At 41.9% G+C, this 23,727-nt stretch overlaps 1 protein-coding gene and 1 non-coding gene across 3 annotated transcripts in view; both read left to right on the top strand.

The window, feature by feature from the left end:
* COL4A3 (collagen type IV alpha 3 chain) overlaps positions 1-23,727 on the top strand; it is a 133,851-nt gene that overhangs the window by 91,750 nt on the left and 18,374 nt on the right. For both annotated transcript variants that reach the window (XM_029069198.2, XM_029069197.2), the window contains 12 exons: positions 2,655-2,744; positions 4,336-4,470; positions 7,090-7,188; positions 8,654-8,743; positions 13,257-13,396; positions 14,303-14,429; positions 15,058-15,138; positions 16,263-16,361; positions 16,594-16,641; positions 20,838-21,023; positions 22,255-22,385; positions 23,211-23,283. In XM_029069198.2, the coding sequence (XP_028925031.1) occupies positions 2,655-2,744; positions 4,336-4,470; positions 7,090-7,188; positions 8,654-8,743; positions 13,257-13,396; positions 14,303-14,429; positions 15,058-15,138; positions 16,263-16,361; positions 16,594-16,641; positions 20,838-21,023; positions 22,255-22,385; positions 23,211-23,283 (1,299 nt within the window). The remainder of the gene's footprint in view (positions 1-2,654; positions 2,745-4,335; positions 4,471-7,089; positions 7,189-8,653; positions 8,744-13,256; positions 13,397-14,302; positions 14,430-15,057; positions 15,139-16,262; positions 16,362-16,593; positions 16,642-20,837; positions 21,024-22,254; positions 22,386-23,210; positions 23,284-23,727) is intronic.
* On the top strand, positions 12,065-12,137 carry TRNAV-UAC. Its single transcript has one exon. It is a non-coding gene; the product is annotated as a tRNA-Val (tRNA).

Genomic DNA, 23,727 nt, shown 5'->3' on the forward strand with positions numbered 1-23,727 from the left:
TCTGATTTCCCTGTGGAATTGGGCATTTGAATCATTCTTTTTAAATTTGCATTTATGCCCTTTGGCTTACACTTCTGTGTCTTTCATGTTCTATCCTAGGAAAATGTGGGTCTTATCAGTTCAAGTATTTTGTTTTCTTCTTTGTAACCCCCACAGCACCCAAGAAAATACCTTGCACACAGTGGATTTTCATTAAATACTGCAGAAGGGATTGAACAAATAAATGAATAAATCGTAGAAATTATTTTCCTCATACAGATGGAAATATCATTTTAGTATTCATCATAATGCAAATAAACTACACTATGTTCTGCCTTAAAGTAATGCAGGTCTCTTGGATGCTAAAATGATTACTTATGATCTTATAATAATAATAACCATAATTATGGCATTTGGTTTACTATGTGCCAGGTACTGTACTAAGCACTGGGGTGGATACAAGCAAATTGGATTGGACACAGTCCCTGTCCCACGTGGGGCTCACAATCTTAATCGCCATTTTATAGATGAGGTAACTGAGGCACAGAGAAGTTAAGTAACTTGCCCTAGGCCCCACAGCAGACATGTGGCAGAGCCGGGATTAAAACCCACAATGTTATGACTGCCAAGCCTGTGCTTTGTCCACTAGGTCATGCTTCTTTTTGCCTCTAAATCAATTTTTTAGCAATATAAACTACTTCTGATACCAGTTTCTTCAACACTGATGGCAGTAAGTGAGACTTTCCATTGCCTCACCTTCTTGATATAATAAGACCTTTGTATTTTGTGAAATAGATTGTCGTCTTGCAAAAGCACTTAGAAAGAGCAGCAAAAAGGAGCCCTTTCCCAATCTAGGCATTCAAAATGAATAAAGAAAATGTGAAATATGGCCAGAGTCGAAAGGGAATGGATTTTAAATGTTTGCTAACTAATCAGCGACACACTTGAAAGAGTGCAAAATAATAAAAATTATTATGATACTTGTTAAACCCTCACTATGTGCCAAACATTGGACTAAATGTTGGGTCAGATATAAGATCGTCAGGTCAGACACAGTACTTGCCCCGGCTCACAATCTAAGTAGGAAGGAAAACAGGTATGAATCCCCTTTTGTCAGATGAGGAAAATGAGCCCCAGAGGTGTTAAGTAATTTGCCCAAAATCAAACAGCAGGCAAGTGGTGGAGCCGGAATTTGAACCCAGGTCCTCTAACTCCTAGGTCCGTGCTCTTTCCACTAGGCCACATTGCCTCCCCATAAGGAGATTTACATGGAAACTACCCACCAGGACAAGAGACAGCAAAGCCAGCAAGCCATCCTTTTATTTACCTTGGTTCACCTTTCTCACAAATGTTGATTAGAAGACGATGACTGTCTACTTTTTTTTTTAAGAAATTTGTTTAGTGCTCAATAACTTCCAGATACTATTCTAAGCTCTGCGTAGATACTAAGTAATCAGGTTGGACACAATCCATGTCCCTCATGGAGATCACAGTTTTAAACCCCGTGTTGCAAATGAGATAACTGAATTAAAGAGAAGTTAAATGACTTGCCCATTGTCACCCAGCGGACAAGTGGCAGAGTTGGGATTAGAACTCAGGTCCTTTTGACTCCCAGGCCCATGCTCTATCCACTAGGCAGTGCTGCTTCTCAAAACATTGAAGCACTCTAATTGCCATTCCCAGGATCAAAGAAGGAAGTGAGGTGGGGCATCCCACAAAACTCTCCGAGAGAACCTCAGAGAGAGAAAAGTGGACCTTGGTTCCACCCATGACAGACTCTTACTGCTGTGGAATGCAGTAATCAGCCCCTTTGCCTAAAGGAAGTAGAGTTTTTCTTTATCCTTCCCTGCAGTTCATTTGTCACTCCTCTCAGAACCTGGGTTTGGATATTTGGAAATCAACAGCTCTTACAAAAGACTGCTTTAGTGAATCACAGGGCAGTAACACAAGCAAGTTTCCTTTCTTAATTGCCTTTCTATTTTAGACTCAAGTTTAGGTAGACCTAATTTCTAGTTGTCTCTTTGGTCTTGGTTTAATCAGTGACATTACCCCTAAGCTATTGTGTTAGCCAATTATTATTATTATTATTGTATTTGCGAAATGCTTAATAAGCACTGGGGTAGATACAAGTTAGGTTGGACACATTCCTTGTCCAACATGGGGCTCACACTAGAATTTAACCCCCTTTTTACAAACGAGGTAACTGAGGCACAGAGAAGTTAAGTGACTTGATCAAAGTCAAACAGCAGGCAAATGACAAAGTCAGGATTAGAACCCACGAACTCTGACTCCCAGGCCTGTTCTCTTTCCACTAGGTCATGCTGCTTCTCTTAATGCATAAACCCTTGGATCTGGATCGCTTCAATCCTTGATAGTCACTCCATCTCCAGATCCACAGTACTTATGGATATATCCTTATATGCTTATATTTCCCCTACCTGTAATTTATTTTAATGTCTGTCTCCCACTCTGGATTGTAAACTCCTTGTGGACTGGTATCTTGCCTTCCAACTCTGTTGTATTGTTCTCTCCTAAGTGCTCTGTAGAGTTCTCTGCACACAGCAAGTACTCAACAAATATAATTATTTGATTTAAAAATGAATTTTATTGTGTGAATCTTTCAGTTTCACTCACCACATGCTGAAAATCTTACTTCCTGCTACTCCCTTTTATAGGCCATAAAGGAGAAGCTGGATTGATGGGGCAACCAGGATTGATTGGACATCCTGGTTTTTCTGGAAGCCCAGGCCTCCCAGGATTCAGAGGTGAGTGGTAGAGACAATTTCTAGCTCTCTGCAGACACCAATGATGTTAGAAATGCTTCGCCTACCCTTTTGTGCAGTGGAAAAGGGAATCTAGGTAATCCAGATTGGATTACTAATTTTGGATTACTATGACTTTCAGAGATTAGTGGATTTTTAGGAAAAGTAGGATTCATTCATTCAATTGTATTTATTGAGCTCTTACTTTGCCCAGAGCACTGTACTAAGTGCTTGGGAAATTACAACATAACAATAAACAGTGACATTCCCTCCCCACAATGAGTTTACAGTCTAGAGGTGGGGAGACAGTCATCAATACAAATAAAATTACAGATAAGTGCTGGTGGGCTGGGAGGAGGATAGGGCCAAGAGAGCAAGTCAGAGTGACGCAGAAGGAAGGGAGAGATGAGGAAAAGTGGGGTTTAGTCTGGGAAGGCCTTATGGAGGAGATGGGCTTTCAACAGGACTTTGAAGGCTGGGGAGAGTATGTCGGACTTGAGAAGGGCGGGCATTCCAGGCCGGAGAGAAGACGTGGGCTAGGGCTTGGTGACGAGACAGGCAAGATGGAGGCACATTGAGGAGGTTAACAGATTATCTCCAGAGTAACTGAAGCCCCACCAGAACAGAAGTCAAATGTTCCAAGTTCAGGCTTCTTTGAGGCTGATTACTGAGGGACCAGAGGCTTCTGTTCCAGCGAGGCTTCAATTGCCTCAAACCAACCATATAAAGAAGCCCACAAGTAAATAGTTCAAAAAGCTGACCCAGAACGTTTGTGAGTTGTTTGGTTCCTGGCCTCGAGGTCAGAGAGAAAACAATCACAGACAAAATGTTCAGAGAAAAGTTTCTCCACTGAAGGGAAACCCCCTGCATTTCCTGCTCTGCATAACTAATTTAGAGATCACCCATTTATTTCTTGATAAAATAGTAATGAAAATAACATACTTTTATTTATTTTATTCAATTTTTGAGCAGCCCAGAGAAGCAGCATGGTGTAGTGGATAGAGCCTAAGAGTAAGAAGGTCAGGGGTTCTAATCCCTGCTCCACCACTTGTCTGCTTTGTGACCTTGGCAAGTCACTTAACTTCTCTGTCCCTCAGTTACCTCATCTGTAAAATGGGGATTGAGATTGTGAGCCCCACATGGGACAAGGGACCATGTCCAACCCGATTTGCTCATATCTATCCCAGCACTTAATAATAATGTTGGTATTTGTTAAGCGCTTACTATGTGCCGAGCACTGTTCTAAGTTCTGGGGTAGACATAGGGGAAGCAGGTTGTCCCACGTGGGGCTCACAGTCTTAATCCCCATTTTACAGATGAGGGAACTGAGGCACAGAGAAGTTAAGTGACTTGCCCACAGTCACACAGCCGACAAGTGGCAGAGCTGGGATTCGAACTCATGAGTCCTGATTCCAGGGCCCGTGCTCTTTCCACTGAGCCACGCTGCTTCTCTGTTAGGACAGTGCCTGGCACATAATAAGCACTTAACAAATACCATAATAATAATAATTATTACTATTATTATTACCCCCAGTGGTGAGTGACAAAGCATGCAAAAAGAATTCAATGAACCAATTTGTGTTATCCTTTTCAGGTGACTTTGGAATTCCAGGGCTGAAGGGGGAGAAAGGATGCAGTGGGCCAAGAGGGGAGCCAGGTGATAAAGGAAATCGAGGATCGTCTGAAACCTCTTTCTTCCTGGGAGACAAAGGAGACCAGGGCCCAAAAGGTAAACTTCATCTGTGAGTCTTACTGTGTCTCCCACATTTTAGAAAATGTAACTTTTCTATGTTTGTGCTAAATTCAGGTTTCCTTTGACTCCTCTTCTTAAGAAATACAAGTTGTGCTACTGTTAAGCTTCTCAAAGATGTATTGAACTTCCCCAAATTATGCATGCACTCTGTGTCTTTTTCAGATCAGACTCCAAAACAGAACTCCCAAAATTTGTTTTTGTGACATTGCCCAATCCCCAGCCTATAAGTTATATCCAAATATTTGCTTAAATGTAGTCCTTCACAGAGTTTAACACGCATGTTGGGCAGCCTCAGTTTTGTTTCAACATTGAAAGCAATATAAGATTGGGAATTGAATGAAGAATTAATGTAAAAACTAGGCTAATTAAAAAATGAACAAAAAAGTCTTTCTTGCCCTAGATCCACTGAAACTCTCCTGAATGGAAACTGGTACCAGTAGAACTTGCAATGCAACTGACAATCCAATACAGATATATATGATGAAAATGTATTTAAACAACTGAATTTTTGTTTTGCCTATTTTATTTTACTTTTTTAAAATTTTGGTTTAGTTTCATCTCATCTTTTCTATGTCCCTTTCTTGTCACCCCTTCTGGATCCTCCTCATTTGCTGTTTGTAACTTTGGAATGTTCATCAGGAAGATATTTCAGGAAGAAGAGAAGAGGAGAAACTAGGATGAATAAAGATGGCAAAGAGGAGGTCTCAAGAGGGGTGAGAGGAGAGTGCAAGGGAGGAAGCAGAAAAGGGGGATTATACCTATTCCTCCTCCTACTTAGATTTTGAGGACCATGTGGATTATGAGGATTATGAGAATTTTGAGGATAATGTCCACTTTAAAGTCCAGTTCTTAGAACAGAACTTAAAAAATATTATTATTATTATTATTGCTATTATTAGTAGTAGTAGTAATATTAAGTGGGGGGCTGAGGGAGTTCACTGAAAGTGAAAAAGATGTAGATGGGAAAAGAAAAGGTGAAAAAGAGGGAGAGAAATGGATTAAAAAAAATTTAAAAAACCCAGTAGCTTGCTTCTAGATGGAAAGGATGAAAATGCCAATGCAGTCTCAATCACTTCTGATCTTCCCGTCTTCATTATCTCCTCTCCCCAGTCAATACTTCATTCTGCTGCTTGGATAATTTTTCCCAAATCTCATCCAGCATGTCTCCCCACTCCTCCAAAACCTCTTGTGGCTGTCCATTCCTCTCTGCATCAAACATGAACTCCTGACAGTTAGATTTAAGATACTCCTTCAGCTCTCTCCCACCTAATTATCCACCATTTTCTCCCACTATATCCCCCTGAGTCATAGCCATCAAGCTTCAGCGTGGCTCAGTGGAAAGAGCCCGGGCTTTGGAGTCAGAGGTCATGAGTTCGAATCCCAGCTCTGCCACTTGTCAGCTGTGTGCCTGTGGGCAAGTCACTTCACTTCTCTGTGCCTCAGTTACCTCATCTGTAAAATGGGGATTAAGACTGTGAGCTCCACGTGGGACAACCTGATGACCCTGTGTCTACCCCAGCGCTTAGAACAGTGCTCTGCACATCGTAAGCGCTTAACAAATACCAACATTATTATTATTATTATTCTGAAGCTAACCTATCTCACTGTGCCCCATTCACCACTTTCCCATCACCACCCTTTCTTTTCAACCCCTCACCTCAACCTGGAACTTCCTTCCCCTTCATTTCTAAGTGGGCCCAGCTCTCCCGATCTTCAGAGTCCTTCTGAAATCTCATTTCCTCCAGGAGAGCTTTCCTGATTAATTTGTTATCCTCTGACTCCCATATCAGCACTTCCCTGCTTCCTAAGCATTTACCCCTACCCCCAACTTAGCACTTTTCAACATATTTTGTGTACTCTTTTGCCTCCTCCAATCAATTAACCAGTGGTATTTATTGAACACTTACTGTAGGCAGAGCACTGTCAGTACAGAACACAATCAGTCAACACATTCCCTGACCACAAGGAGCTTACCATCTAGAGGAGGAGACATATTAAAATGTACCTAAGTGCTGTGGGGTTGAGGAGGGGTGAATATTAAGTGCTTATTATTATAGTGTGTGCCTCCTCTACTAGACTGTATCTTTTTTAGGGCCAGGATCATATCTACCAATTCTATTATACTCTTCTAAGCAGGGCTCTGCCCAAAGTAGGAGCTCAATAAATACTACTGATTAAATGATTGACCGACCCTAATAAGCTATCTGAGGCTCTTCCCCGGAAAAAGTAGTTTAGGTAGTCAAGTGGGTTTAGAACTGCACCCCTTTGTTTGTGGGAAGCAGCATGGTGTAGTGGGTAGAGCATTAGGCCTGGGAGTCAGAAGGCTATGAGTTCTAATCCTGACTGCCCCATGTCTGTTGTGTGACCTTGGGCAAGTCACTTAACTTCTCTGTGCCTCCGTTACCCCATCTGTAAAAAATGGGGATTAAGAGTGTGAACCCAATGTGGGACAGGGACTGTGTCCAACCTGATTAACTTGTACCAACCCAGTGCTTAGAACAGTGCTTGGCATAGAGTAAGTACTATTATTATTATCATTATTATTATTATTATTGTGGATCATAGCAGCAGATGGAAAATTCCCTGTTATTTTAGGACCTCCAGGAGACAAAGGTTGGAAAGGAGACAAAGGGTATCCAGGTCCACCAGGCTTGAAAGGTCTTGCTGGGAGACCTGCCCCACCAGGTCCACCAGGTATGCAAATTCTGTTGCAGAAAATTCACGTATTTAAATTATTAATATTACTACTATGCATAAATTCCTCCAGTTCCTAAAAGTTATGAGGTCTGCTTCTATTACTGCTGTGGATGAAAGAGATTAATTGTCAAAAAAGTACCCTGTATTTTTTTAGTGAATGATTTAAACCAAAACCCAAAGAGAAATATTGTCTTGGAATAATCTGCAGTCTTTTTAGTCAGATGCACTTAGCCAGAGTAATGCATTGTAGTTCAAATTATAGAAGAAAGTACTAGATTTTACATTTTGAAAGCCCCCTTACTTGTTATTCATTAATATATCTTTCAAGTAGTGACACCCACTGTAAATGCAGTGTGGATCTCCTGGCTAGTAATGAGTACAAAATACTTCCTTTTACAGTTTCCTTTAAAATGTTTATTAAATGTGACAAGCAGCAAAGACTGTCATTGGAATGAGTAATAATGACTTTCTTTAAAAGACTAAGGCTGCCTTCCAGCTGAAACTAATATGCAATAACATGTAGGCATTCTTCAAAATAAGGAGCATGAAGGAAATCAAACTCCTGGGAAGAAGAAGCATTGGGTGAAGTAGGGCAGAACATGCTATATTTCAGTCATTAGTGTTGCCTTGGTACGTAAGGATGATGTTGCTATTGCAAACTGTAGGTATTGCTGCTTAACACATTTTTAATCATGCAATTTGGACAAAGCATGATAGAAGAATAGAGGAACCTATTTAGCATAAGGCAACCATGAATTGGCTGCGATGAAATCGAGCTCTGCCAGGAATGCTATTTCAGTAGATCCAGGATTCTGTGGAATTAGCCATTCATTAACACTGCCCAGCAAACCAATTATTGACAATTCACAGTTTAATAGAAACTGATTGTTAAGCGGTATAATAAGGTGTTTTCATCTTTCTGAACTTTCTTGAATTTCACCTGGGGCGATAGGAGTCCTCTTCTGTTTTAATTTTTTTTGGAACAATTTTCCTCCTAAACCCCTATTTACCTCTGATGCAGCTGGGGTGCAGTGTGATTTTTGGATATCATGGGAGTTGGCATGAATGTGTCTGTTGTGTTATAGGACAAATGCTTGTATCCTCTTTAGCAGAGTCGCATACTGAGGGCAGGGACGGGGTGCCAGAAACTATCCTTATTTGTGGCAAGAAACCTTATGTCCGTCCCCTAAGCCCATCAGATCCTGAGAAGGTGGAAACCTTCTAATGGGACTGTATCTCTCCAGCCATCCCTCTCATCTCTCCAATCTCAAACGTAGCCTACTGACAGACATAGGCTAGTCTAGAGATCTGAGAGGAAAGCCTATCAAAATATCCTAAATAGTCATCTTAATTTGATCAAAATGTATGTGTTTGTGTTGGTGGTGGAGTTGCTAGACCAGGAGGGGTGTGTATAGGTTCTCTATGTTATTCTAAATGTGTGTGTGTGTTGGTTTCAATTAAGGTGTGAGGGGAGCTCCAGGTGTCACTGGGACTCCTGGAGCACCAGGATTAGTTGGAATTCCTGGAAGAAAAGGGAGCATGGGAATGCCAGGTGAGTGCCTATAACCATGTTGTAAATCACTGGACTGCCATAACATATGATGAGTCAGATTTTCAAGCACTTTCCATTTACTTTGCAACAAGCTGGGTCCATAGTGGCATTTAGTGAAGGAACATTTTGGGTTGATGAAAGTGAGGTACATTAAGAAAGGGATTGGGGAAATCGAAAAGGATACATTAAGAAATGACAAATTAAGGGACAAACTCAACAACCATTAATAATACAAAAATAATATAGAAAGGCAAACTAAAAGTCTGGGACATGTTGGCAAAATGAAAGTAATAGAAGAAACTTCTTTGTTCAAAACCGTACCAGAAGAGGAAAACTCAGAGAGTGGCCATGATGGAGAATTCAAGATCATATTGGAAGGACAAATGGCAAAAGATGAAAGAATATGGAATATGCAATAGCTGTAAAAGATGCTGTCCCTGTCCTCGAGAAGCTGAGGGGACAAGAGGATGCAAACTATCAAATGTGCGATAGTGAAAGAGTAAGAGAATAGATAAGAAATAATTTAAAAACCTCAAGTCAAGAGGGAAAGAGGTGATAAAAAGATGCATATTTACAACTTTTATTTATGCTAAAGCCCTGGGGTAGATCCAATAAATCAGATTAAATAGCGATCCCATCCTATATGGGGCTCACCAACTAAAAACTAGGAAGATCAGGTGTCTTCTACCCAACTTACAGATGATGAAACAGAGGCCCAGAGAAGTTAAATGACTTTCTCAAGATCACACAGTAAACTATTGACAGGGCAGTGATTAATAATAATAATGATGGCATTTGTTAAGTGCTTACTGTGTGCAAAGCACTGTTCTAAACACTGAAGAGGATACATAGTAATCAGGTTCTCCCACGTGGGGCTCACAGTCTTCAACCCCATTTTACAGATGAGGTAACTGAGACACAGAGAAGTTAAGTGACTTGCCCAAAGTCACACAGCTGACAAGCGGCTGAGCTGGGATTTGAACCCGTGACCTCTGACTCCCAAGGCTGGGCTCTTTCCACTATGCCACACTGATTAAAATTTGGGCCTCCTATTTTCCAGTCCCATCCACTTTCCATTAGGCCAGGTTGCTTTATTTTAATAGTTAGCTGCTAATGTGACATGGCAAGGAAGGTGGGGCATTGGTTAGGGAATGCCTCTTGGAAAAGGAAACTTTTGGGATGGGAGGGAGGTGGTGGAGTGGAGTGGGGAATCAGTTTTATTTTTATCAGTCAATCGTTTTGAGTGCTCACTGTGGGCAGAGCATTGTGCTACGTACTTGGAAGAGTATAATACAATAGAGTTGGCAGACACGTTCCCTGACCCCAAGGAGCTAACAGTTTAGAAGGAGAGACAGACACTAAAATAAATTATGAGTATGTATGTTAAGTGCTTTGTGACTGAGGATGGGGTGAATAACAAGTGCTCCAAAGTTGGATTTCCAAGTGCATAGGCAATGCAGAAGGGAGAGGGAGTAGGAAAAAAAAGGCCTTAATCAGAGAAGACTATTTGAAGGAGATGTGATTTTAGGGAGTGTGTCTGTTATATCGCTATGTTGTACTCATGACCTAGAGGATAGAGCACAGGTCTGGGAGTCAGAAGGACCTGGATTCTAATCCTGGCTCTGCCACTTGTCTGCTGTGTAACCTTGGGTAAGTCGTTTAACTTTTCTGTTTCCTCATCTGTAAAATGGGGATTAAGACTGAGCACTTTATGGGACAGAGACTGCGTCCAACCCAATTATCTTGTATCTACCCCAGGGCTTAGAACAGGGCCTGGCACATAGTAAGTGCTGAACAAATACCATAATTATTAGTAGTAGTAGTATTATAACTTCCCCAAGCAGTTAATAGAGTGCTCTGCACACTGTAAGCACTCATTAAATATGATTGATTGTTAAGGCTTGGCAGGTGGGGAGAGGGGTGGACTGTCATATATGAAGTGGCAGGGAGTTCCAGGCCAGACGGAGGATGTGGGCAAGGGGTTGGTGGTGAGATAGATGAGATCGAGGTACAGTGAGTAATTTGGCGATTTGGGAGAGAAGTGTGCAGATTGGGTTGTAGTAGGAAATCAGCGAGGTGCAGTAGGAGCATGTGAGCTGACTAATGAATCAGTTGTATTTCTTTCATTCATTCAATAGTATTTATTGAGCGCTTACTATGTGCAGAGCACTGTACTAAGCACTTGGAATGTACAATTAGGCAACAGAGACAATTCCTGCCCAATGATGGGCTCACAGTCTAAACGGGGTAGACAGACAGCAGAGCAAAACAGAACAAAACAAAAACAAGACAACATCATCCAAGATAAATGGAATCAAGGGAATGTACACCTCAGTAACAAAGTAAATAAGGTAATAAATAATATATACAAATAAGCACAGTGCTGAGGAGAGGGAAAGGGGGAAGAGCAGAGGGTGGAGGGGAGGGGAAGGAGAGTAAAGGGAAAAGGGGGAAGCTCAATCTGGGAAAGCCTCTTGGAGGAGGTGAGCTCTCAGTAGGGCTTTGAAGAGGGGAAGAGAGTTAGTTTGGCGAACGTGAGGAGGGAGGGCATTCCAGGACAGTGGTAAGATGTGGGCCAGGGGTCAACGGTGGGATAGGCATGAACGGGACACAGTGAGGAGGCGAGCGGCAAAGGAATGGAGTGTATGGGGTAGGCAGTAGAAAGAGAGAAGGGAGGTGAGGTAGGAGAGGGCAAGGTGCTGGAGAGCTTTGAAACGCTTACCATGTGCAGAGCCCTGTACTATGCACTTGGGAAAGTACTATATAACATATTTAGTAGGCACATTCCCTGCCTACCACAAGCTAACAGTCTAATTCTTTAACACCGGTGGTAAAGAGTTTCTGTTTGATGTGGAGGTGGATAGGCAATCACTGTGGGTCCTTGAGGTGTGGGAGATATGGACTGAACATTATTTTAGAAAACTAATCTGGGAAGCAGAGTGAAGTGTGGATTCACTTGAGGTGAATGAGGAGACTGATTCAGTTGTCAAGTTGTGAGATAAGTGCTTGGATCAGCAGAATAGCAGTTTGAAAGGAGAGGAAAAGATGGATTTTAGCAATGTTGTGAAGATAAAAACAAAAAGTGTTTTATGTGGTTTGAATGGGAGAGATAAATTGAGGAGAATTCCACATTTATGGACTTGGGAGAGAGGGAGGATAGTGGTGTTGTTTACAGTGATGGGAAACGCTGGGAGGAAAGGGTTTGGATAGAAGATGAGGAGTTATGTTTTGGACATGTTTAGTTTGAGGAGTCAGTGGCACATTAAGGTAGAGCTGTCCTGAAGGCAGAAGGAAATGTGAGACTGCAGAAAAGGAGAGAGCGGTTCCGTAGTGTAGTGGTTATCACGTCTGCTTTACACGCAGAAGGTCCTGGGTTCAAGCCCCAGTGGAACCAGCCCCTGACTCATTATTTTTCCCTGATTAAACTGTAAGCCCATCAATGGGCAGGGATTTTCTCTATCTGTTGCCGATTTGTACATTCCAAGCACTTAGTACAGTGCTCTGCAAATAGTAAGTGCTAAATAAATACTATTGAATGAATGAGTGAATAAGAGAGGTCAGAGTTGATGTTGTAGATTTAGGAATCATCCACAAAGAGATGGTAGTCGAAGCAGTGGAAGTGAATGAATTCTCGAAGGGAGGGCGCTTAGATGGAGAACAGAAGGGGACCCAGAACTCAGGCTTGAGGAACTCTGGGGATGGAGGCAGAGGGGGAGACTGAGAAGGGGCAGTCAGAGAGCTAGGAGGAGAATCAGGAGAAGATAGTGTCAGTGAAGCCAAGCTTGGATTATGTTTCCAGGAGAAAGGGGTAGTTCAAAGTGTCAGAGGCAGCTGAGAGGTCAAGAGGGATTAGGATATAGTAAAGACTATTGGATTTAGCAAGAAGAGGTCACTGTTGACCTTAGAGAGGGGGTTTCCATGGAGCAAAAGGGCAGAAGCCAGATTGGAGGGGATTAAGGGAAGAATTGGAGGGGACAAAATGGAGGCAGAGGGTGTAGACAACTCGCCCAAGGAGTTTGGAGGGATAGGGCAGGCAGGAAATGGGCAATAACTGTAGAGTGCTGTGGGGGTCAAAGGAGGGTTTTTGTTTAGGATAGGGGATTCATGAACATGTTTGAAAGCAGTGGGGAAAGAGCCACTGGAAAGTGAACGGTTGAACATGGCAGTCAGAGAGGAAAGAAGGGAGGGGTCAAGTGTGTGATGAGATAGGGATGGAGAAGCAAGTGAAGCGGATAGATTTTGAGGGGAGGTGGGAGATCTCTTCTTGAGATACTACTGGGAAAGATGGGAAAGTCGAAGAGGATAGGAGGAGAGAAAGACTGGAGAGGAGCAGGGGTGATTTTAGGGAGGTCACACCTGATGGCTTCAATTTTGTCAATAAAATACGTGGCCAGTTCATTTAGGAAAAAAAGATTGGGGTTGGGGAATGACACAAGGGGTTCAAAGGACAAATTGTGAATGAGGTACCAGTAAATGATTTAACTTACCTGACACTTAATTGCTTTTCTTGAAGGTGCTAAGGGAGAGCGAGGAACTTCAGGTTTCCCAGGCCCACAGGGAAGACCCGGTCTCCCCGGTACAACTGGAATGCATGGGGACAAGGGAGAAGCAGGCTATGGAGTGGGTACCCAACCAGGCCCAGAAGGGCCAAAGGTATGGAGGCTTTGTGGGAACCATGGCGGGGAGGGAAGGGAGAGGCAGCCAAGAAGAGTCAGGTCATGGAGCTTGCAGGAGGAGAGGACGGGCCAGTGAGAGGCTAACTTGTTCAGAGCCTGGTTTAATGGTATTTATTAACCACTAACTCTGTGTCAACACTATTGTAAGGGCTGGAGAAGATACAAGTTAATTATCCTTCTCCTCCCCTTCCTCCTCCTCTTTCTTGAAATGCCTTTGGATCAACTTTCTCCATCTTTCAGTCACTCCTTGCAGGGTTGGTAGGGGGATATAAATGGTGGGAGTGAGTGGCCAGAATTCCTGATGAATGCACAGGAGTTTCTGGCAACAAATCCACAACCTGGCTGCATCAAAACAGTAGATTTTGGTGACCTGTGGTATGTATTTCATATAGTTCCCACTGAAAATATTAATAATAATAATGGTATTTATTAAGCAGTTACTATGTGTCAAGCACTGTTCTAAGCTTGGGGTAGGTACAAGCTATTCAGGTTGGACACAGTCCCTGTCTTAAATGGGGCTCACTCTATTGGCATTTTACAGATGAGGTAACTGAGGCACAGAGAAATTAAATGATTTGCCCAAGGTCACACAGCAGACTAACATAAGAGCCGGGATTATTACCCAGGTCCTTCTGACTCCCAGGCCTGTGTTCTATCCACTAAAAATGACCTTTTGTGAATCACAGTTACAAGAGAAATAATCCTCAATAGGCCCATCTCTGTCCTCTACTGTCATCTTGCACATCAGGCACTTAGAACAGTGCTTGGCATATAATAAGCGCTTAACAAATGCCATTATTATCATTATTATATCAAGTACATTCCATTTTACTCACTTGGTAAATTTAAAATAAGAACAAATTGTGGTCTGTGATTTTTTCAGGGTGATCCGGGACCTCCAGGACCCTTGGGCAGTAAAGGTGTAAGAGGTCCACCAGGCCTGCCAGGACTTTTAGGCCCTGAAGGGATTGATGGAAATCAAGGAAATTATGGAGACCCTGGCACTCCAGGTGAGCTTTGGACCAGCAGTAAATGAAATTTGGTAGCCTTTCTCCCTATTCTGCTATCGTCCCTTCTGTAGAAGCCACTCTGGCTGACCGGAGGAAGAAGAACGAGACTAGGGGATAGAGGAGGATGGGAAAACGTGAAATGCAGTCAGTCAGTTGACCAGCTGGTGTCAGAGTTTCCAGGAATAGGCCCAAAAGTGGGATTAGTGCCTGTGAATCAAATAAAAGTAACTAACCAGGCTCAACTGCCTGATGCAACTCCAGATGACCTAAAGGAGGTGATTGGAATGAGACTTATGTTTCCAGATTTAGGTATATATTCAGAATTTTCTTCAGAAAATCTTTATTCAGCACATGTATTCTTCATCTCTTCTACTTAGGCTTTTGCTGCACCAATCTTAGATGAGGATAGATAATCTAAAGTAAAGTCCTGAGTCTAAATTGGAAAAGAGACACATTTTAGTATTAAGAATTTGGAGCAGATGAGGAAAAAAAAGAAGCAGGAATTTAAGAAATTAGCCAATCTTACCCATAGTTCCTTGATTTCTGGATGTGCATTTTATCCTTTTTTATGTAAAATTTGCTAATATTTACAACATGATCTCTGTCTCTCTCTCTTTTCAATTTACAGGAGAGCCTGGTCCAGATGGTGATTTGGGGCATAAAGGAAGCAAAGGTGTCCCTGGATATCCAGGAAAGAAAGGCCCTCAAGGTTCCATTTCTGTGGTCCCCTTTCTATTTTCTTTCCTTCATTAGACTTGTAATAAGGAAACTCAGGTCAAATAATTTGCTACTACTGTGTGATCATTGTTTCAGAAGTTGGAATTTATGATTCCTAAAAGTAGATATTCCCCTTTAATTAATCAATCGGTATTAATTTTTAGCTCCTATGATGTGCAGAGCATTCTGCTTAATGCTTGGAAGAGTATAATAGAGATAGTAGACCAGGTCCCTACCATTAAGATTACATTCTAGCAGGCGAGACAGAATGGAAATAATTTACAGATAGAAGTAGAGAGAAATGGAAGATATATGCATGAGTTTATGCTAAAACAATAGAACATGTCAACCTCAATTGTAAGTGCTATGGAGTGCTGTAAATTCACAAGTGATGAGGTGGTATTTGATGGGTAGAACAGAGGGAAAGTAGAAATTATCTGGGAAGATCTCTTGGAGGAGATGTGATTTCAGAAGGATTCTGAAGATGGGGAGAGCAGTGGTTTTTTGGATATGGAAAGGAATGCAGCATGAACTATGGGCAGCAGCATGGCGTAGTGGATACAGCAGTAGGAAGGAGTAGGAATGTCATGGGTTCTAATCCTGGCTCTTCCACTTGTCTGCTATGTTACTTTAGCCAAGTCACTTCAATTCTCTGTGCCTCAGTTACCTCATCTGTAAAATGGATACTGAGACTGTGAGCCCCAAGTGGGACAAGGGATTTGCCTGTATCCACCCCAGTGCTTAGTATAGTGCCTGGCACATAGTAAGTGCTTAACAAATACCATTACTATTATTATTATTACTTTTTTGATAGACCCTTTCCGGCTACGAGGGTCATGATGCGGTGGAGCTAAATTCTTCCCACTTTGCCCCTAAAGCTGTAGGATAAAGCTAACGGCTTCATCTCCAGCCTTCTCATTCTAGGCATCCGTTGGTCCCTAACTGTTATCTCAGAGTTAGCACCTGTGCTCCTAGTTTCATAAACTTGCCAAGATTATTTACTCTGAACTGAGCAGTCACACCTTTGGGATTCACTACATCTTTCAATAGTTATACCTCATTTTCTTTATTTTTTAATTGCCCAAGAGGCAAATGAGTTGACATTTCACTTTTCAGGAATGCCAGGATTGCCAGGACCATCTGGAAAAATGGGTGAAAAGGGTAACCAAGGGCGTGATGGAATTCCTGGTCCACCAGGGGAGAAGGGAGAGCAAGGTACTTATTTTATGTTCTATTATTTGATTCTTCTTTCTTTTTAGTTGAGCTTCTCATCCTTCACTCTCTTACAATATGTTCCTGTTGAAAATTTCATGGCCTATGGATGTTTAACATGTAATTACTTTAAAACATATTGAATACGATTTATCTAAATCACTTGCCCATATATGATGCATGTGAAATATTTACATTATGTTAACACTGAAAAATGTTCGTTTTTGTTTTTCAGGTCTGATGGGGGCACCTCGGGGTCCAAATGGCATTCCTGGTCCTAAAGGTAAGGTAAAGGTAATTCCCCTCATTTTCCGTGAGCCTCATTTTCAAAAAATAGCACCCTTCTAGACTGTGAGCCTGTTGTTGAGTAGGGATTGTTTCTATTTGTTGCTGAATTGTACTTTCCAAGGTTTAGTACAGTGCTCTGCACACAGTAAGCGCTCAATAAATACAACTGACTGAATGAACGAATGAATGAATGAATATCAAACAGGTGCAGAATTAACAGACAGGGTAGGGTTTTAGGGAGGTTGTACTAGAAAAAGATTATCCCATGCATTCAAATCAAATTGTGTGCTTGTAGTAGAAACACATCAAGGATTTAAATATGATTGCAAACTTTCTTTTTCAGGAAGTTTTTAAAAGTTGTTGTGTGTTCCAAAATTAGACTGTAAATTTCTTGAGGGTGGAGTTTTTACTTTATACATCTCTTGTTATTCTTCTCCACACCCAGTGTAATGTTTGGCACAGAGTAGGTGCTTAATAAGCAGCGTGGCTCAGTGGAAAGAGCACGGGCTTTGGAGTCAGAGGTCATGGGTTCGAATCCCAACTCGGCCACTTGTCAGCTGTGTGACTTTGGGCAAGTCACTTAACTTCTCGGTGCCTCAGTTACCTCATCTGTAAAATGGGGATTATGATTGTGAGCCCCAAGTGGGACAACCTGATTCCCCTGTGTCTACCCCAGCGCTTAGAACAGTGCTCGGCACATAGTAAGCGCTTAACAAATACCAACATTATTAATACATAAAAACGAATAGTCAGTTTTATTTATTAAGCACTTACTGTGTGCAAAGCACTATACTAAGAGTTTGGGAGAGAATAATATGACAGAGTTGGTAGACACATTCCCTGCCCACAACAGGCTTACAGTCTATAAGGGGAGACAGACATTAATATAAAATAAAATTTAGGGATATGTTACATAAGTGCTGTGGGATTGAGGGAGGGGTGAATAAAGGGAGCATCAGGGCTATGCAGAAAGGAGTGGGAGAAGAGGGGAAGGCTTCTTGGAGGAGATGTGCTTTCAATAAGGCTTTGAAGGTGGGGAGAGTGATTGTCAGTCGGATATGAAGAGGGAGAGCATTCCAGGCCAGAGACAGGATGTGGACGAGAGGTCGGCAGTAAGATAGATGAGATGAAGGTTCGATGAGTAGGTTGGCATTAGGAGACCAAAGTATGCAGACAGGGTTGTAGTAGGAGAGCAGTGAGGTGAGGTAGGAGGGGGCAAAGTGATCGAGTGCTTTAAAGGAATTTCTGTTTGATGCAAAGGTGAGTGGGCAACCACTGAAGGTTCTTAAGGAGTGGGGAAACATGAGCAGAATGTTTGGTAGACAAATGATCCAGGCAGAAGAGTGAAGTTGGACTGGAGTCGGGAGAGACGGGAGGCAGAGAAGTAAACAAGAAGGCTGATATAATAATCAAGGCAGTGTAGGATATGCTTGGATTAAGGTGGTAGCAGTTTGGATGAGGTGGAAAGGGCAGAATTTAGTGATATTGTGAAGTCTGAACCAGCAGTATTTAGTGGTAGATTGAATATGTGGGTTGAAAGAGAGAGAAGAATCGAGATTAATGCCAGATTATGAACTCATGTGACAGTAAGGACAGTGGTGTTATCTAAAGTGATAGGAAAATCAGAGAGAGAACAGGGTTTACGTGGGAAGATAAGGAGTTCTGTTTTGGATATGTTAAGGTTGAGATGTCAGTGGGACAACCTCCCGGTGATGTCTTGAAGGCAAGAGGAAATGTGAGACTGCCTTGAGGGAGAGAGATCAGGGCTGGAGATGTAGATTTGGAAATCACCTACGTAGAGGTGGTAATTGAAGCCATGGGAGTTCTCCAAGGGAGGAGGTGTAGATGGAGAATAGAAGGGGTCTCAGAAGTGAACCTTGAGGGACTCCCATGGTTAGGGAGTGGGAAGCAGAAGAGGAGCCCAGAAAAGAGGCTGAAAATGAGTGGCCAGAGAGATAGGAGGAAATCAGGAAAGGACAGTATCAGTGAAGCTGAGGTTGGATAATGATTACCTAAAGCAGGTGGTCGGTTAGGATTAGGATGGAGTAAAGGCTGTTGAATTTGGCAAGAAGGAGATCATTTGTGGTCTCTGAGGACTAAAGGGGATCGAAACTAAATTGCAGGTTGTCAAGGAGAGAATTGGAAGAGAGGAACTTGAGACAGCAGGTGTAGACAACTTGCTCAAAGAGTTTGGAAAGGAATGGTAGAAGGGAGGATTTTTTTAGGAAAAGGGAGACGTGCCTGTTGAAAAAAGTGGGGAAGAAGACATTGGAGAGCGAACAGTTGAAGATGGCAGTCAAGGAGGGGAGAAGGGAGTGGACAATTGCTCTGATAAGGTATGTAGGGTTGGTGTTCCATATGGAGGTGGAAGGGATGGATTTTGGGAGAAGGCAGATCTCCTCTTGAGATACTGCTGGGAAAGATGAGTAGGGAGGCTAAACCAGATCTACATCTGGTCAGTTAGGTTTAAATGAGGCCAGGTCAAAAAGTGGATTAGATAGCCCATTTCGACCTCTTCCCTCCCTTTGAGGCAATATTTAGGATAGCAATTCTATTCCCTTCCTACACCAGTTAAAATATTAAGATAATATAAAAAAACAAAAATAACAAAAGCACTAAATAAGTAGTTAAGCATTGTGATTAGTTCATCTACATCTATGAAGTGTGTATAATGTTGTAGGCAGGGAATGTCACTGTTTATTGTTGTATTGTACTTTCCCAAGTGCTTAGTACAGGGCTCAATAAATAAGATTGAACGAATAATGTGCAAAGCACTGAAATAAGGCCTGTGTAACAGTCCTTGACCAATGAGTCACACCATCTAAAGATGAAGAGGAGAGACAATTCAACAATTTGAAAAAAAACACAGCTCATTACCATTAGGAGGCAGGTATGCCAGTAAACCAGTACAGGAAAGAACCCAGCAGCAGTGAAACAATGTGTTGATATGGTGTTCTGATATGAATCATTTGGAAGTTTTCAGTCTGTTTTTCTATTTTCACTACTGTGGCTCCTGCCACCCAGTTCTGTAACTCAGATGCTACAGCAGATGACACACAGGCTCTGGATCAGTGGCAGGGAAAGGGGAAGGGGTTTCCAGCATCCTTCTGGAGATATGTTTTAGGACTGTGGGCAGTTTGCAGTTCTTCTGGAAAATGACACCCTTAGCAAAATCACATAATGGAGATAAAAGACATGTGACCACACACCCCTTCTTAGTTGATATTGGCAAGGGCCAGAAGAGGTTGCCCTAGTGCCTAGGCCTACTGGTAAGAATAAAAATCTACTTTTATCTCTGCTGGAAGGGAATAGTCCTTGAACATCTTAACACTCCAGGTCGGGTCTCTGCCTAGTAGAGAAGTGACAAGGAGAAGCAGCTGAAGCACAGCTCTTCAACAGGAGTATTGTTCTCATTTCCAATGTTTACTATATGCCATTAGTCAATTTAACCAGCCCTGCCCATGAGCTCAAGCTGGAACTTAAAAAAAAAAGTATATTAAGAAACAAGTAAATGATTTTTCATTAAAAAAATTAATGTACAACTTAGCCCTAGTATTGTTCTTCTTTAGGTAAGTCATGCATTGGATTCATCCGTTGAAGCACCGAGAGTGTCAGAAGGGCTGATGAAAAGTTTCTAGATTGGAGAAAATGTTGTCAATTGAAAGATTTTTCTTTTAAAGTAGGGCAAGTTTTTAACTTTGTCCTTTCTGGACTTCAAACTCCCCTTTATTAAATTGGGACAATGATTTCTAACTCCTAGGCCATTGCTTTTTTGAAGTTCAGAATTTTGAACTCTTTTGAAGAAAGATATTGTTTAAATTTACAAAGTTTTTCTAATTTATCATTATTTTTCCACCCTGAATAGGTTGAAAAATCTGCCTTAAATCCATGTGGGTACATTTAGAACTTAAGGAAAGGTAGGGGGAAATGGAAAACAATACAAATGCCTGCACATCCGAAGCCTACCTAAACCGGAATCACCCTGAAAATCCTGTGGGCTGGGTACAAGTCAAAACTGCATAGACCAGTTGGAGTAGAGTTCAGATGATCCTTGACACAGAAGCAGAAAGAACGACAGAGGAATTGTGCCTGACACTCAGATAGGGCTTATAAGGTGATAGTTCTATGATAACTGTGGGAAACAATATCACCATGTCTAAATGGATACTCTCAAAACCCAATTCTCTACAGGAAACAAAGGAGACATGGGATTCCCGGGTTCACCTGGAGAACCAGGTTTAAAAGGGATGATGGGAAATGTAGGACCAGAGGGACCCTTGGGATCAAAAGGACCTCCAGGATTCCCAGGTTTCCCTGGCTCACTAATTCCCGGACAGAAAGGAGATCAAGGACCTCCAGGCTTGAGAGGAAGACCAGGTACGTTTTTCTTTTGTACTTCTAAACGTCCAATAAAGCTAAATACTACAGAATTGGAAATCCCTAGTTTTAACAAAATTAGACTCAAAATCCCCAGGCCTTCTGATGCTGGGAATTGTTGAGGAAATAATCCAGCACCTAGGTTGCTGCTGACACACCAGTAAAATAGCCCTCTCTGTAGAATTCAGTGAATAATGTGATGCCATCCTAATACATATTTGGAGGTAGGTGGGATTTAAACTAGGACCAAAGCAAAGTAAGTAACACTTTATCTTTACATAGCAGCAGTTTGATTCACATTATATTTGCTAAAAAAAATTGATGATTTCTCTGGGTTTGGAATAAAGGTGTTTTTTTCTCAATCTCCTTCTATTTACCACATTCACATTTCATCAGAAAAGTGGTTTTTCAATATTCATATTTAGAAATTTTAGGTTGCGGTAAATTATAATATGTGATGCTAGAACAACATATGCAAATACAATAGCCTTCCTAAATGAAGAGACCCAAAAATAGAGTTTTCAGAGCATAGACGGGGTTTCCCAGAGTTTCTCCTCTGCAAATCACCTAGCCTTTCTTACACTTAGTTCTTCAGACTGCAGTTCCTTGCTCCTGCCTTTCTCCTTCTTCCTTTCTGCAAAATTCTATTTTTCCCCCAACCTTGCCTCGCTTTTCTCTCCCAGTCCCTCAGGCCTGAATAATTGCTGTTAATTGCACCTGAAAATAGCCTTCCCTAGGCCAACCACTGGAGGAGAAATTTTTTGATTACCCCCTTGCCACCCTGATCATGCCATTCCCAAGCCTCTTCAGGCCTCTTACATAATTATCTGCAAATGTGTTTATTATTGATATTGTTATCCACTTGGATCATTGATACCTATTTTCATGTTCTGCTATTGCATGTTTGTCAATGAATGTTTTCTTGTCTTATTAGTTGCGTGCTCCCAGGGAGCATATATTTCTTACATTCCCCACGTTTGTAGTACAATGCTCTCAAAACATAGGTATTGAATAGTAATAATAATGATGGCATTTGTTAAAGCGCTTACTATGTGTCAAGCACTGTTCTAAGCGCTGGTAGTACTCTAGATACTGTTACCTAAAAGTGACTACATCCTCTATAAGAATATGAACTCGAAAAAAAAAGTCATCAATAGATTAAATAATTTCAGGGATACTCATTGCAGATAACACTACCTAATACCTTCAAAAATGCCATATGTTAATACAGGTGATCCTGGACCACCAGGACAACCTGGGAACTCAGCCAGAGGCATGAAAGGTGAAAAAGGTTTTATGGGAACTCCAGGTCCAGAAAGACCACCAGGGAGTATAGGAGACCCTGGGCCTCCAGGGCATCCTGTAAGTAGAAAAAAAACCCAGTACCCTTGAGTTCTCGATCTCTTTTGTGAATTAGCTTTTGGGATGAAAATCACATTCTGCAGTTGAACTGCAAGGCCAAACCCCACTTCAGGGTAACTATGGCCTAGTGGATAGAGTCCAGGCCTGGGAGTCAGAAGGACCTGAGTTCTAATTCCGGCTCTGCCACTTGTCTGCTGTGGGACTTTGGGGAACCCCCTTCACTTCTCTGTGCCTCAGTTACCTCATGTAAAATGGGGATTAAGACTGGGAGTCCATTGAGGGACAGGCACTAGTGTCCCACCTGATTTGTTTGGATCACCCCAGCGCTTAGTACAGTGTCTGGCACTTAGTAAGAGCTTAACAAATAACTGTGATGCTTCTGAACCTCAAGTCTTTGACTATGATTTGAGAGAAACTGAATCATCTTTCACTCTGAGCCACTGCAAGGTCAGTAGACACAAATGCTCACCATTTAAGGGAGGGCTCATCAGCCAGGGCAGAAGGTCTGGAAAGGGAGAATGTTTGGGGAAGGCCTGGTGTTGGTTGAGGTTGGTGCTAATCCATGTCAAGATTCTACTCTTTGGAGGAATTCTATGGCGCTGACACCTGTCAGAGGCTCATAGATCTTTCAAGGTTTGGGGTTGTCGGTAAGTCGCATTAAAATTTTCAAAATATAGTCAGGCTGGAATGTGGCCTTAGATTGCTCCTTTCTCATAACCACTGGTCTAATCTCTCCTGGAGTTGCTCAGTGTAGTGCAGTACCTAAGTCTTTGCTGCCAATACAAAACTATAATAAATTTTGTTTTCTTTCTGTTTGAACTGTAGGGAAGGCCAGGTGCCCCAGGTTTTCCAGGTCTTAGAGGTGATCCTGGTTTCCAAGGTTTACCTGGCAATACAGGTATTTTACACTGTCCCCTTTCACTTTTCAAAGAGCAATTGTTCTTCTTCAGACACAGGTGTCATCTCTGAAATTTAGGAGAGCATTGTAGGATATATAGGGTCAATCAATCAGCATTATAAGATATATAGGGTCAATGAATCATATTTATTGAGCACTTACTGAATGCAGAGCACTATACTAAGCACTTGGGAGAGTATAATATAACTGAGTCTGTAGACGAGTTTCCTGTCCATAGGTCAGTTGGAAATCTGAGACATATGAATGAAAGCAAGGGACAAATGGGGTGAAAGTTGAGTGATTAAAAGCACTCAGAAGCAAAGCAGTCATGCAATGTGGAGAAAATGAACAAAAAATACTATGCAGGATTAAAAATCAAAGCCATTCCACAGAATATTATAATTTCCATATTTCCCCTCCAGAAGAGTGCCCGTCTTATGCTGT

This window comes from Ornithorhynchus anatinus, chromosome 7 (genome assembly GCF_004115215.2).
Source record: "Ornithorhynchus anatinus isolate Pmale09 chromosome 7, mOrnAna1.pri.v4, whole genome shotgun sequence".
In the NCBI taxonomy this organism is placed as follows: Eukaryota; Metazoa; Chordata; class Mammalia; order Monotremata; family Ornithorhynchidae; genus Ornithorhynchus; species Ornithorhynchus anatinus.